Genomic DNA, 14253 nt, shown 5'->3' with positions numbered 1-14253 from the left:
TTGGGAGTGGTGACCCCATCGTACTAATAGCCTACATATGGTTCATTCATCACATCCCTGACCCGGTCAAAGACTGAAAAACAGGTTGTAGGTTTTCATTTTCAATGGTAGTAGTCATGGTCTCATATCACATTTGACGCACTCTACAATGTTTGTATGTTAAGTGACCTTAAAAGGGATGCGTATGGTAACTATGAGGCGTGTTTTTTTAAGTACGTACCATTTTGATATAGAAAAATATAATGCATTTTTAAGCAAATATTTTTAAGGTGTAACTTAAACTACTTCTCAACGAACGTTCCAGGCATATTAAGGCACTTATCATATCGCGAAGCCAGCTTCTCAATTCCATCCTCATAGAAATCTGCCACCTGATGTGGCAGCCACTGCAGCACGGTTGCTTTCAGGTTATCATCATCGGTGTGAGATCTTGCCACTGACCTCCTAAATGTTTTTCCAAGTGCAGGAACAAGTGTTAGTCACTAGGCGCTAGGTCAGGACTATTCGGACGATGATCCCATTGTTCCCAAGCAAATGAAGCGATGAGGTCTGGGGTTCGATTAGCCGTGTGAGGTCGCACAAAGGAATCCCCCTTGTGAGCATGACAAGCCGTTTGTTTTGGATCGCGTGAGCACAACTACCCATAATCTAAGCGTCCCGACACAATTTCATAAATAACACTCCTTGAAATTACAGGCAACTAATAACTTAATGACGAAAAAGTGAAGCTTCTGTTTTTTCGAACCTATTCATCAACATTTAGCACCAAGTCTTCAGTAATGACAGACGGTCGCCTACTACGCTTGTTCTTTAAATGCTCTAACCAATTTTCTTACTGTTCCTTTGCTCATAGTGTGTTCTCCATAGGCTTCACTAATCTTCCAATGAATTTCAACAGATTTCACGCCTTAAAAGTCGAATCACAGTGCGTACTTCACACTCGGTGGGACCATTGATTGTCAGAGGCATTTTCATTACTCAAAAACACACGTAAATAGGGCGAAAGCTTCCTTAATGGCGTTTGGGTAGCTTACAGATGTACGTACTGAGGGCGCATGCTCTGAACAACGACCGAAGCGCTGCAGCGGCCATGTTTAGGAACGGTACTTACTTAAAAAATATGCTTCGTAATTATTACAGTCAGAAGCGCGATGTGGTTGTGGGTGAACATTCTATTCTATGACCCACAATGAGCTATATCGGCCTATATCAGGCCATATGTATAGTCTCTTATAAGAATTCACCCGCTGTAAACAATTTATTCCGTAAGAGTTCAGAATGGTTGGTATGCTTGTTGTTATCAGTTTCATTATGCACAGCTTCTTCCTTAACATCAGATGTCACTTGAATATCACGAACAACGGACAATCGTTTCAGGCTGACGCCTTTCAACCCTTCGAAACATATCCGCAGTCGAAGCCTTCCTCCAAGAAATTGTTCTAGATAGAAGCGTCGCCCTTAAACTCATTACCTCGTACTTATGCACAGAGCAATATCACCACAAGGTACTCATCACCCTAGTGCATAGTGGTTGCCAACACAAGAACTATGATTTGAATGTTTAGATAGGTCCGCTTCTTGCAAACAGCACAGTGTTTTCTAGAATCAAGTCTCTCCAAATTCCAGATAATTGTAATCATTCCCATAATACTTGCCGAATCGGAAAGTTTGTTCGCTGAAAAATCGTAAGTCCAACTATACAGTGACGAGAATTACCACATGCAAACAGGATGTTGTGGCTCCTAGTTAAATGCTCAGCGGCAAAAAACATTTCTATCATAACTGGAGTATGTGCGAGTGTGGAAAGCAACTATATAACACCATTTCCTGTAAACTGCCTTAAGTACGAGCGAGGTGGAAGGTAGCTGGCAGACTAACGAGTGCGCTATCCGTGCCTGTTCGTGAAGAGCTATAGCCTGGTAGGTATGAGCTCAGGTTCGCAATGAGAAGGTGGCTGGTTCGAATCCGCTTGGGATGCTTTTCGTTTCAATCCGCCAACAGCAGCAGCAGCAGCAGCAGCAGCGGACAAACCAGCTTTCAGAATGTCCCCACCATGCGTATTACGCACAGGTAGGTCATTTTACCTGCCGGCAACTATTGCACACCAAGGGCCTAACATCCGTGAGCGAGAAATCACTCTCATTAAACAAGGAAATGTAACCGCAGCAGAGGCAGGACGACGCTACGGTATCCCACCTAGTACGGAAAAATGTTGTAAAAAATATTCTATAACTCTGACGTGCTGGCTCGGGTTCGAGGCGGGTCTCAAACCGGGAACAAGGCGATCGCTTGATCGTTGAGATCCAAATTGTCCTCGTTAAAGACACTGTGCAGCTACGCCAAGACGCACGCTTGCGCGGCAGCTTGAGGACAACCTTTAGATGCCTGAATGAGACAAGGTTACAATCCTGATCAGATGCTAAGGAACAAAAGCTCAATGATGCGCATAGCATGCACAGCTTAGCATTTTCAATGATCTGGACTCACCTCATCGACGATATATAGGCCCTATCCGAGAAATATAAAAACGCCGCGCACACACACAGCTTACATCTTCTCTGCTACTCGCATCGTCTGCGGATCGCCAATTAACTGTTCTGCATGTCAGCTGATATTCCGGTGATGTCACACGCTACGCGGATATACAGCTGTTTCTACTGACGCATGCCTCTGTAATTTCTTCTACCCTCGAGAAACTGCTAGGCTTTCTTCCACTAATTCCTCCCCCTCTGCACTATGATATATATTTGCGGCTTCGCTCATACCCATTTGAGGTGGACTTCAAGCCTATGTAGAGGGTGGAACTACGACAGTTTTATTTTTCTCTTATGGATCAGTGCATATAATTTATATCCTTTTCGGTCCAGAACGATGTACAGGGACATGAGGTATGACTGGCATTTTAATTATGTTTTAAAAGCTGCAATATGAACACTTGTATTCACCTAGCGGCCAATGGGGAGCATGCCGTTTCCTAGTAAAAGACTTTATACCTTCACCGGTATATGACTTACTTGACTTAATTCCTGTTGCTCGTTGTGGAACATAGGGCATCAACAAAGCATCTCCATCTGATCCTGTTGCCAACCAACCTCTTCACCTCTCTCCAGGTCTTGCCTTCTTCCATTGCCTCCATGTGTACAGATCTTCGTCGCGTTTGTTTGGGCCTTCCTTTTACCCTGTGGGTTCCAATCCAGTGCTTGACTCTCAATGGCTTCATTCCCTTTCCTCAACGTATGTCCTATCCGTTTCCATTTCCGCAGCTTTATCTGTAAGGCCATCTCAGTTTCACCCGTCCTTCTCCATAGATCATGATTGAGATTACTTCCGGCCAGTAGATGTTTATAAAAATCCTTAAACAGCGGTTGACAAAGGTCTGCAACTTGGAGGTAATCACTTTAAGTCACTTTCCAGGTCTCGGACCCATATAGTAGAACAGCCTTGACATTACTTCGGAAAATGCGAAGTTTGGTCCTAATAGATATTTTGTTGTTCTTCCATACCGGATAGAGCCGAACAAAGGCACCATTTGCTTTTTGTATACGTTGAGAAATATCCTGTACGGCTCCTCCATCTTTGGTAGCTACACTGCCTCAATAGGTGAGACTTTTCACATCCTCTATAGGTATATGCCTGGTGCGTAATGTTTCAAGCTTTCTAAAGTGTGTGTGATTGTGTGTGTCCTATTCAACTGTAAACATGAACTATTTATTCATCAACCCAGGTCTTGATCCATATATGTACTTGTTCTCTCGTTACCTTGTTTTGAACGTTTCAAAGTTAAGGGAGACTGGGTCGACCTGCTTGGGAAGTCGTGATGGTTAAAGTTGCAGTCAAATGATTTGCCTGGTATTTCTTGGCATCAGAAAAACTCGTATCCTCATTCTCGAGGGGTGTAATCTTTAACGTGTGTTATAGAAAACTCGGAGGGCTGTTCGGGTATTTAAATTTGTGTAAAGTATTTGAAGTATTTTTGGTTGGTTAGCTATTTCGCCCTTGGGCTTGTATGTATCTCCTTTAATCCCCCCCCCCCTTTTTCTCTTATTTGTCTTTTCTATACGATGTATGTACTGTAGAGACGATGGTTGGGACAAAACAATATTTGAATTAATTCCTTTCTTTTCTACGGCGCTGTTGTAAATATCACTAGATTCTCGTACAAATTTGTAAATTTGGTATTGCGTTGTTCAAATAGATTTTTGTGTCGAAGATATTGGTGCTCTCTTATCTTGCCTTGGCAATCCTATACTCGAACCTAACGCAAATCCCTAAGTGCAACATTTACTTATTGTGCTTTTTATTTGATCAGAGGTTGACCTCAAACTTTGTCCTTGGAATTCCCAGTTAATGCTTCCACTGCTTTCTCTTAATTTCCTCTCATGCACTTACATATTTCGGTAAATAATATTACATGGGAGTATCTCGTATTACACTTAAGTGCTAAACAACGGTAATTCTGTGCTGACAACCTCAATGATTTACTCTAAGGTATCTTTATTATTAGCAGAATTTGCTATCTGAGTTGTGATTGGAGTCTACCCAGACCATTGTATTATTTTTATTATTATTATTATTATTATTATTATTATTATTATTATTATTATTATTATTATTATTATGTAGTATACCTCCCCCCACCCTCATGACAGCAGAGACAACGTAATACGGTGGTAGAATGTCATATTCTCCGACGAGAGCACGTTTTTCTCAGCGAACGATGGGCCGGTACGCGCGTTTCGCACTTTCAGCACCCGACACAATCAAGCATAGGCTTACAGCGCCAAGCATCGGTGCTCTCGCCATATATCTGTTGCCTGTAGTGGTAGATAGGAATAGGAATGTTGCACAGAATCGAGCAACGCCACACCACCCTGCAATATGTGAAAATTTTAGAGAATATTGTGGACCGATGTTACACGATTTAGTAGGATTTGTGTCCGATCCACACGTCCTGATTCGTTCAGGAATGGTTCGCAGTGCAAGATCAGGTCGAGGTTATCAACTAGCCTCCTTTTGGAGCAGGCATGAATCCCATCGACAATGTGTGGACTAGGCAATGGGAGTAATGGTGGAGACCAGGACAATAGTGCGCCAAATACGAACGACGCTCTGTGGGATGTTGTCAGTGCGGCCTGGGAGGAGGTAGTAGGTGAAGACAATACGTGTGCTTCAACCATAATTGATTCCATGTCATTACGCCTGGAAGAGGCATTGTACAATGACGGTGAGTCATCTTCTTACTCAGGGAACATGACTATAAATAAGCCCACTCGCTGTCAGTAATGGCATTATAAAACAAAAAAATACGTAACTCACTATATATGCCAGTGTAAGAATAAAAATTAAAATATTTTACGCTTCGGAGACTCGAACTCTTGAGACTAGAGCCAAGCGTCAGAATTCTCAATTTAGCTACACGGCTACCACTTTGGATGACTAGCCCTGTACGTTTGAAGGCACTTCCCGAAACTATAACACGACTGCCGGACAAAATATAGTTCATACATTACGACAAATGGGCCTCTGGACGGACATGTTATGTCCCATACTGAGAACAAGCTGTGTCCTGTGACCGCGAAGACAACGAATTAGAATGTAACAGGACAAGGCCGTGTCGCACGTCTTATCGCCTCACATGTGCGTGTTGCGGGCGACCTATTTTCCAGGGAACGTTCACTTTTATTGTCGGCCTATAATTTACTCTGAGGGACATAAGTATTCATACAAATGGTTTTATATGAAATAAAACGTTTTATCAGAATTAATTATATAAGAGAACGTAATTAAGTAATGAACACTTTTTATTAACACCTCGACTTATACATACAAAAATCAACACAAAATGACTCGTTACTACGTAAAAAATACAACTAATTGGAATACCATTTTTGCGTAGGACATAAGTATTCATACAAAAAACGTATGTTGTTTCTATAAGTAACACGTCCACGAAATCGTTTCTTAATACTTGGTATGCATTCCTTTGTTACGGATAACTTGTGTAAGCCGTTTTGGCATGGAATATACCAATTTTCTTTTTATCTTGGATCTAGTTGTGTTCCATTCCTGCAGCAACACTTTCTTTAACCTTTGTTTGCTGGTAATGTCATGCTTCCTTACCCTTGTTCCCGGCTCGTTCTACAAATGTTCGATTGGATTGAGGTCTGGGGACTGAGCTGGGGTATTTTAGCGTGTGTGGTGTTTGATAGAGCAGACAGAGACGGACAATTTCCGCAGTTTGTTTGGCATCATTATTTTGTCGGAAATATACATTGTCCCCTATGCCCAGTTTGTCGGCACTCTTCTGAAAATTTTTGTTCATTATGTCCAGGTAACCAAATCTGTGCATAATTGTAGAGTTCTCCTACACCTGAATCTGCCATATAGCCCTATACCATTTCCCCACCTCCTCCATTCTTCACAGTAGCCTGGGTATGTTTGATGTCCAGCTCAGTATTAGGCTTTCTCCAGACCAACACTCGCCCATCTTTATGAAATATATTAAATTTACTTCCGTCTCTAATAATACTCGGTCCCAAAATTCATTATCTTTTCCTACATACTCATTGGTAAGCTGCAATCTGCCTACTTGCTTTTCCTTACTAATGTAAGTTTTCTCCTGGGGACACTACATTCATACTCCCCGCGATGAAGGATTCTTCTGATGGTTCTACTTATGGCTTGTTTACCATAATATTCTTCTACATGGGATTTTATTTCCGTCGCATTTATCTTCGGATTCTTCATGACTGTTTTCACTACCATCCTCCTTTCTCGAAGGGTCAGGTTGTAGGGTCGGTCTGATCTTTCGCTGTTTACAAGGGTTGTGTTTGTTTTAAATCGCCGTATGACACTTTCGACTGTAGCACAGCTTGTATGTACTACAGTACATCTGCGATTTCAGAATATGATTTATTTTGATTATAAATCCGTAGGCCTACCATAATCTCTTTCTCTCTCTCTCTATCTATCTACCTATCTCTATCTCAGCAACCGTAGTTTCCTTGGTCTTGCGCACCATTCGGATAACAATACCAGCTTGTACTCAGTACCGGTGCTGGGCACTGAATAGGGAGGGGATGTATCCACTGCCTGTTCAGTTGAAGTACATCCAGGAGTATGAATACTTACAATATGTCACTGGGTTAGCCCAGATTATTTATGCATTTCGTTATTATTTACAAACTTTTTCGGTTCATTCACGTTGTGTCATTTACGATGTTTTGTGATGAAGTATCTGCGTCTTTGTTTTAGTGGTCTGAACTGTGTACGCAAGACAATTTCGTACCGATATCGTGCTGTCTGAATACTTAATGTCCCACACTATAATTGAAGGATTCTAGCATGATGCTAACAGCGGTATAGGCCTAGACATAGCATTTGTGAATAGACGGTGATCATGTGGCAATATTTATTGTCTATTTTGTTCACACTATAACTTTGTTATAATGGTATTTGATGCTTTAGGAAAGCCAAATATTCATGAAGTATTCCCGTCCGATTAAAAATAAAAATAAAAAGGCGGGAGTGAAGAAGGATTTGAACCATGATAATTCCACGCAGCTACTTGATGCGTACAAGCAGCATGTAACTCTGTATTCACGAGGGGATCGAAGTTTTCACCTCAAAAACTGCATGCGGTTTTAAAGGGTGAGAGATACTTTTTCACAATGTAGTCCTTAGAGAAATTTGTTTCTTGGATCTGGTATGTAGGATGTGATAAGTAAAGTCAATATATCCTACCAGGTCATACATTTCTAGAATCAATACAATTTCACCAACGCAACTTATAAACCTGTTCCTTAATTTCAAATATTCAATATACTGTATTAACATAAAATAAAATTAGGTTTTCGTTTGATGCTAGAACGATATTATTAAAAGAAAGGGATGTTATTTTATAATTTCAGAGAGTACACAGAACTCACCCTATGTTTGTCGACGTGTAGTAGACGTAGGTTTGGATCGAACAGCAGTTTATTGGGTTCTAAGTTAACGGGTGATTGGCGACGTCCCTTGTTGCATAAGCTCCACTCGGGGTTAATCAGACCCCAGAAGGCTGGGCCTGAAAAAGACAATAAAATTATTATAATACTGCCGTTATCATATTCCGTATACGTTTTCAATTAGAATGCAGTTTACTGCATTAGTTTGAAGATAATGTTAATTTATCTCCTCAGTCATATTGTGGTCCACCTCTGTGGTGTAGTGGTTAGTGTGATTAGCTGTCTACCCCCAGAAGCCCGGGTTCGATTCCCGGCTCTGGCACGAAATTTGAAAAGTGGTACGAGGGCTGGAACGGGTTCCGCTCAGCCTAGGGAGGTGAACTGAGTAAAGCGGGGTTCGATTCCATCCTAAGCCATCCTCTAAGTGGTTCTCTGTGCTTTTCGCACTTCTCCTCTAGGCAAATGCCGGGATGGTACCTAACTTAATGCTATGGCCGCTTCATTTCCTTTTCATTGTCCATCGCTTCCAATCATACCATCCCTGAGCAAGGCCCCTGTTCTGCGTAGCAAGTGAGGCCCACCTGATCGAGTTACTGGTCCTCATTCCCACTTGTATCCCTGACCCAAAGTCTCACGCTCCAGGACACTGTCCTTGAGGCGGTAGAGGTGGTATCCCTTGCTGACTCCGAGGGAGAAACCAACCTTGGAGGGTAAAAGGATAAGAAAAAAAGAAAGTTATATTGTGTACTGTATTTGCGAGGTGAATATTCAACCTCACAATTGCCCTTTTAATATATAGTAAACATAATAATTACACTTCTTTGCATTTTTTCTTTCATACTAACAAATGCGCAGACCAGGGATATGGTTAACTTTGAGTGGTGATAATCGTGATTTTTTTAAGCGGATGTGCAATGAGAAAAATGGCAGAGAGAAAGAGAGTTGAAACAATGGTTTTCAAAGACAATTATGTCCCAATTTTGGATTCCTACACTACATACCGTGAAACACTATTTTGGAAACATATTCCCCCAGACAAGACCATTCAGTTTCTTCAGATTTCTCCTGGTACAAGGAGAAAAATCCGATCATTAGGTAACCTTTTTCCATCAGCGGAACACTGCTTATCGCCACCTAACATTATCAGTTTTCATCTTTCAGATGTTCTGCTTCATGGCTAACTGGTTATCATTATGGCTTTTGGTCCAAGGAGTCCTAGGTCCAATTCCAGACCGGCTTGGTGATTATAACTACAGTGGTCAAATTTTATGAGTCGGGAACTGGATGTTTCCGTCATTTTCAACATTAGTAGATTTCATCCTAGGTAGGGCCACAGTCTCAGAGACGTGTAAGTCGTCTATCGGCGTCAACATGAAAGATCTGAACCGAGTCCCATCGGAGGCTACATATTATTATTATTATTATTATTATTATTATTATTATTATTATTATTATTATCATTATTATTATTATTATTCCTTCAGTTTCGAAGCCTCTATGATAAAGTAAGTGCCTCCACAACCCTCGAGTTTTTACTCGCTCTATGGCCCGATGTACTTCTACTCCACTTTTCTAAAGCAATAAAATCTCGGTATATCGCCTTCTTATGTCAGTCTCCCCTAATCTTACACTCTACCGAGCTCGACAGCTGCAGTCGCTTAAGTGCGGCCAGTATCCAGTATTCCGGAGATAGTAGGTTCGAACCCCACTGTCGGCAGCCCTGAAAATGGTTTTCCGTGGTTTCCCATTTTCATACCTTAATTAAGGCCACGGCCGCTTCCTTTCCACTCCTAGCCCTTCCCTGTCCCATCGTCGCCATAAGACCTATCTGTGTCGGTGCGACGTAAAACAACTAGCAAAAAAAAAAATATATCTTACACTCCATGGCCGAGACCATTATTCTCCGGGGTGCCTTGTCTTCCTCCATTCACCTTATAACTTTAATAATGTCCGCCTCCGTAGCGTAACGGTTAGAGTTATTAGCTGCCGTCCTTGGGGCCCGGGTTCGATTCCCGGTACTGCCAGAAGTTTAAAAATGGCAAGAGGACTGGTGTGTGGTTGAAATGGTACATGCAGCTCACCTCCAATGGGGGTGTACGCGAAAAGAGCTGCACCACCTCGGAATTAGGACACAAGTTTACTTACTTTACTTTAATAATAATATTTTATTTGCGTTTCGTCCCATGAACTACTTCTACGGTTTTCGGAGAAGCCGAGGTGTCGTAATTTAGTCCCACAAGAGTTCTCTTACGTGCCAGTAAACCTATCGACACGAGGCTGACTTACTTGACCACCTTCAAATACCATCGGACTGAGCCAGGATCAAACCTGCCAACTTAGGGTCAGAAGGCCAGCGCCTCAACAGTCTGAGCCACTCAGCCCGGCATATGATTTTAACACCGAAACGGTTCTTGCGCATGATTTTATACATCATGTTCGATTCTAACTTACATATTATACCCGCATTACGAACACCCTCCTCCAGTTGTTTTTATCTATTTATCAGCTATCGTTCTTATTATTTTCCTGCCTATTGTTTTGAGGATATGAATAATATTAGTCCATTCAGATTTCACTCCCGTACAGAACAGTCTATAACCTCCGTGGCTCAGGCGGCAGCGCACCGGCCTTTCACCGCTGGGTTCCGTGATTCAAATCCCAGGGCACTTCATGTGAGATTTGCGCTGGACAAAGCGGAGGCGGGACAGATTTTTCTCCGGGTACTCTGATTTTCCCTGTCATCTTTCATTCCAGCGACATTATCCAGTATCATTTCATCTCTCACTCATTAATCATTGCCCCAGAGGTTGGGACAGGCTTCGGCAGCCGGCAGAGTTCCTATCCTTGCCCCTAGATGGGGCTTCATTCATTCCATTCCTGACCCGTTCGAATGACTAGAAACAGACTGAGGATTTTCAATTTTTACAGAGCAGCCTGTCCGAAACCAGAGCGATGTAAGTTTGGTTTCGTGAGTGAATTCACTTCATTCTTTAAAAAAAGTACTTTTTGATCGCAACTGCCAACTCATTGTACTCACTTAGCGTGGCTTGATTCAATTTCACTTCCTATAATACTATTCTTGGAGAATATACATTCTAACTAAGTGAAATTATGCACTCGTTTTAGTTTCGTGTACCGTATCTGAATTCATTCCTCTTATACCTTATACCTTATACTACCACACTCCCTACACCACTTTCAGATTTCAAGAAATTGGATCCAATATTTTCAGCGCATACTTGTATTCAATAAATTCATCAGCCAGCATCTCTTCCTACCATTCTATTTCTCTCCTTGTATATCTGCCCTAGGCCTGGTACCAGCCCGTTTGGGAATCAAACCTGGGACTACTTGAACCACTTGGACTCCTTGGATCAAGGCCAGCGTGCTAACCAGTTGGCCGTGTAGCCAGATATGTATGGAGTTAGCGACATGTAACACAGAATGACCCAAAACTTCATTAACATTTGACGAGGTAATACTTCACAGAATATTGGGATAGAGAAGTAATAATTGACACACTTGATTGGCATGACATGGGTTTTTATTGACACCACAATAAGGTAATTAAAGCTTCACTAACACTGCCTTCAACATGCCGCGATTGCAGGCCCTTATGGCAGCTACTTTTATACCGTACACGGCTGTAATACAGCATCACTGACCTGCTGCTGTCCAGCACCATCTGTTGGCCTGTTTGTTCACTTGTTGTTGGTGTCAATAAAATCTCGTGTCATGTCAAGCATGTGTGGACATTTTTACCGGACGTGATGCTGTCCACTGCCATCTCTTGGTCATCTTGTGTAATTCATTTTGGTGTCAATAAAACCCCATGTCATGCCAATCATGTGTGCAAATGATTACCTCTCTACCTCCAATATTCCGTGAAGTATTCCCGCGTCAAATATTAACGGAGTTTTTGGTTACCCTATATTTCGGATGTTACAAAGAAGATAGTAGCACATCCAGCAGCATTTAGAACCATGTTTAAAAAATGCATGTGAAAGGTAGGTTAAAATTGTAAGAAAGATACGATTTGTGATAAGTGATTCAAATGTATACTGTGGAAGCGAAATACTTTATAGAGCATACGTATGGTGTATAACACATGAAAATGTATCACCCACCTATCATAAAATATCTCTACAGGATTTCACTGAAATATTAATGTGTGTGAATAATGTAAGTCTTTTCAGATAAAAATACCTTCAATGTTATACACGTGATAAAATTTAAAACTGGGTCATTTTAAATCATAAACAACAGGGTAGCACGATTGAACAGGGTCAAATTGTATATAAAATTCTCTCACTATAAAATATTTCTATCGTTTGAATATTACGTAGAGAACACAGTGGATAGCTGAGTACATTATTGTTTTTATGGTGATGGGATACATATATCAGTGCTTGTTACGTCAGGCTAAATAAATGTAAAATTTGCATTTCAAAGGGGGCGTTAAGTCAAAACGCCCTGACCCATAATGCCATAGCAATGAAATAAAAACGCGTGAAAGTATAATATAATGAAACAAAATGGGTGGGGAAAGATTTTATTATATTATAGCATTTAGTAATTATAATTACAAAACAGTAGATTTTATGAAAGCGGGAACAATGTCAAATATCGTTGACAAATCTCTGTGTCCGCGAACACATCGCTTGAATATTGTCCAGGACGACTACGGTAGCTAGCTCACAATTCTGAAATTTTCAGAAATTACCCAACGAGGAAGTTATAGACAGGAACTTCTTCCAACTAAAAAATAACTCACCATTTCACTTGAGACTAAAACGTGTTCTATTCATTAGCATAGTGCACTTTCTAAGTGTGAAATGTATTTTATAACTTCTGCTGCTCTGGTGTCTGACTTCACAGAAAACTTTAACACGTTGAAGTTTTTTCAGCAATGATTAAGATTCCTACCCTTTATTTATCCGCTATCTTCTAAGAATGGAACACTAAGTTCTTATTCATTGCTAACAATTAGGTATACCAGGTGACCCGCCAGCCCCGTAATTTCTACTTATAAGTGCCCCACATGCACTAGCGATGAATGGGTTGCCTATTCTCTGGTTTACGAGGGAATGCTACAACGGAAGTGAAACAAATAGCAGTGATTTTACTACACACGTTCTGTAACACGGTGCATTTGTAAATACGCCAAAAATGCAGAAAATAAAATTAACTCACATACAGACATTTCACTCTAGTAAAAAGTTTCTTGTATGTGGTGTGTGCTTTGAACGATCTATTAGCTCTTACTTACAACTCTGTTGGGCAAAATACGTCTATAGAAGGCAGGGGGCGATTTGGAAATTCCTGCTCATAACGTCTGCAAGTTTCGGCTGCATTCCAAAAATATTCTCCTTAGATTGAAAATACTTTTTTGCATTCGTCGTTGGCTGAACACACCAGCCATTGTCGATATGTTGACACTTAATGTAGTTTTGCTGTATGAAATACCAGCCCACTTCTGAGCTTTCGTAAACGAAGCTTACTAACGCAAGGGGGTGCATTTGACATGTAGCGCTGAGGAACATGCAGCGGGCGATCGCCATGTTACTTCTTCGTATTGTGACGTAACCTGGATTCAGGCAGTAATACCACTGTGAAGAATCAGTTATGAGGCAACCCGTTCATCATGAGTGCATGCGCTACAGTTATAAGTAGAATGCATGGCGCTGGTGGGCCACCTCGTGTATTTATATAGGTTATGATACTATAGTATGAACTTAGATTTCTCTTATTGATTGAAAATCTTATACGGTTTCCTTCTCGACCGCACTCTCGTCAGTTATCTTCCATAATCCTATACTTCTAGGAGGGCTGGAGTACGATGGTGGATCGGGAAAGAATTCAAAGTTTCGTCCAGCTCTTTTGTTGTTTCTCTAATGCGGCAACAATTCATTACCCAGCCATTGTTACGGATGTCAATCTCTTAGGATCAGGAGAATTCTGTATTTATGAATTGGAAGAGCCACTTAAAGTTTGCGAGTCTGTTTAAGAGTTATATATGTGAGGACATGGGTCCTGTTATTCATTTTCTGAGGTCAAACATTTACCACCAGATGAAGTACACAGTAAATTGGTTTCCGTGCACGATGACACACTTATGAATCGAACTCATTTGATAAACTGGTGTCAACTGTTCGCAGAGGGAAGAGAAGAAATTGTTTGTACAGAACGCACAGGTCGACCTCAAACATACAACTTGGAGAATAACATTCGAAAAATATACACAATTTAAGCGGAATGGCGAGTGACTTCTTGGGAGTTTCCAGCAAGCATTGACTTCTTTTATGCT

General features: G+C 41.2%; 1 protein-coding gene across 1 annotated transcript in view; it reads right to left on the bottom strand.

Moving 5' to 3' along the window:
- Window positions 1–9873, bottom strand: part of LOC136857547 (carbonic anhydrase-related protein 10) — a 679439-nt gene extending 669566 nt beyond the window's left edge. The window contains exons 1-2 of the mRNA XM_068225096.1: window positions 9825–9873; window positions 7929–8065 (exon numbers count right to left, since the gene is read on the bottom strand). Coding sequence (XP_068081197.1) covers window positions 7929–8065; window positions 9825–9873 — 186 coding nt within the window. The remainder of the gene's footprint in view (window positions 1–7928; window positions 8066–9824) is intronic.
- Between the last annotated feature and the right edge of the window lie 4380 nt (window positions 9874–14253).

Source organism: Anabrus simplex, chromosome 1, assembly GCF_040414725.1.
Source record: "Anabrus simplex isolate iqAnaSimp1 chromosome 1, ASM4041472v1, whole genome shotgun sequence".
In the NCBI taxonomy this organism is placed as follows: domain Eukaryota; kingdom Metazoa; phylum Arthropoda; class Insecta; order Orthoptera; family Tettigoniidae; genus Anabrus; species Anabrus simplex.
Note: the sequence above shows the minus strand (reverse complement) of the source record. Positions and strands in the feature narration are given on the sequence as shown.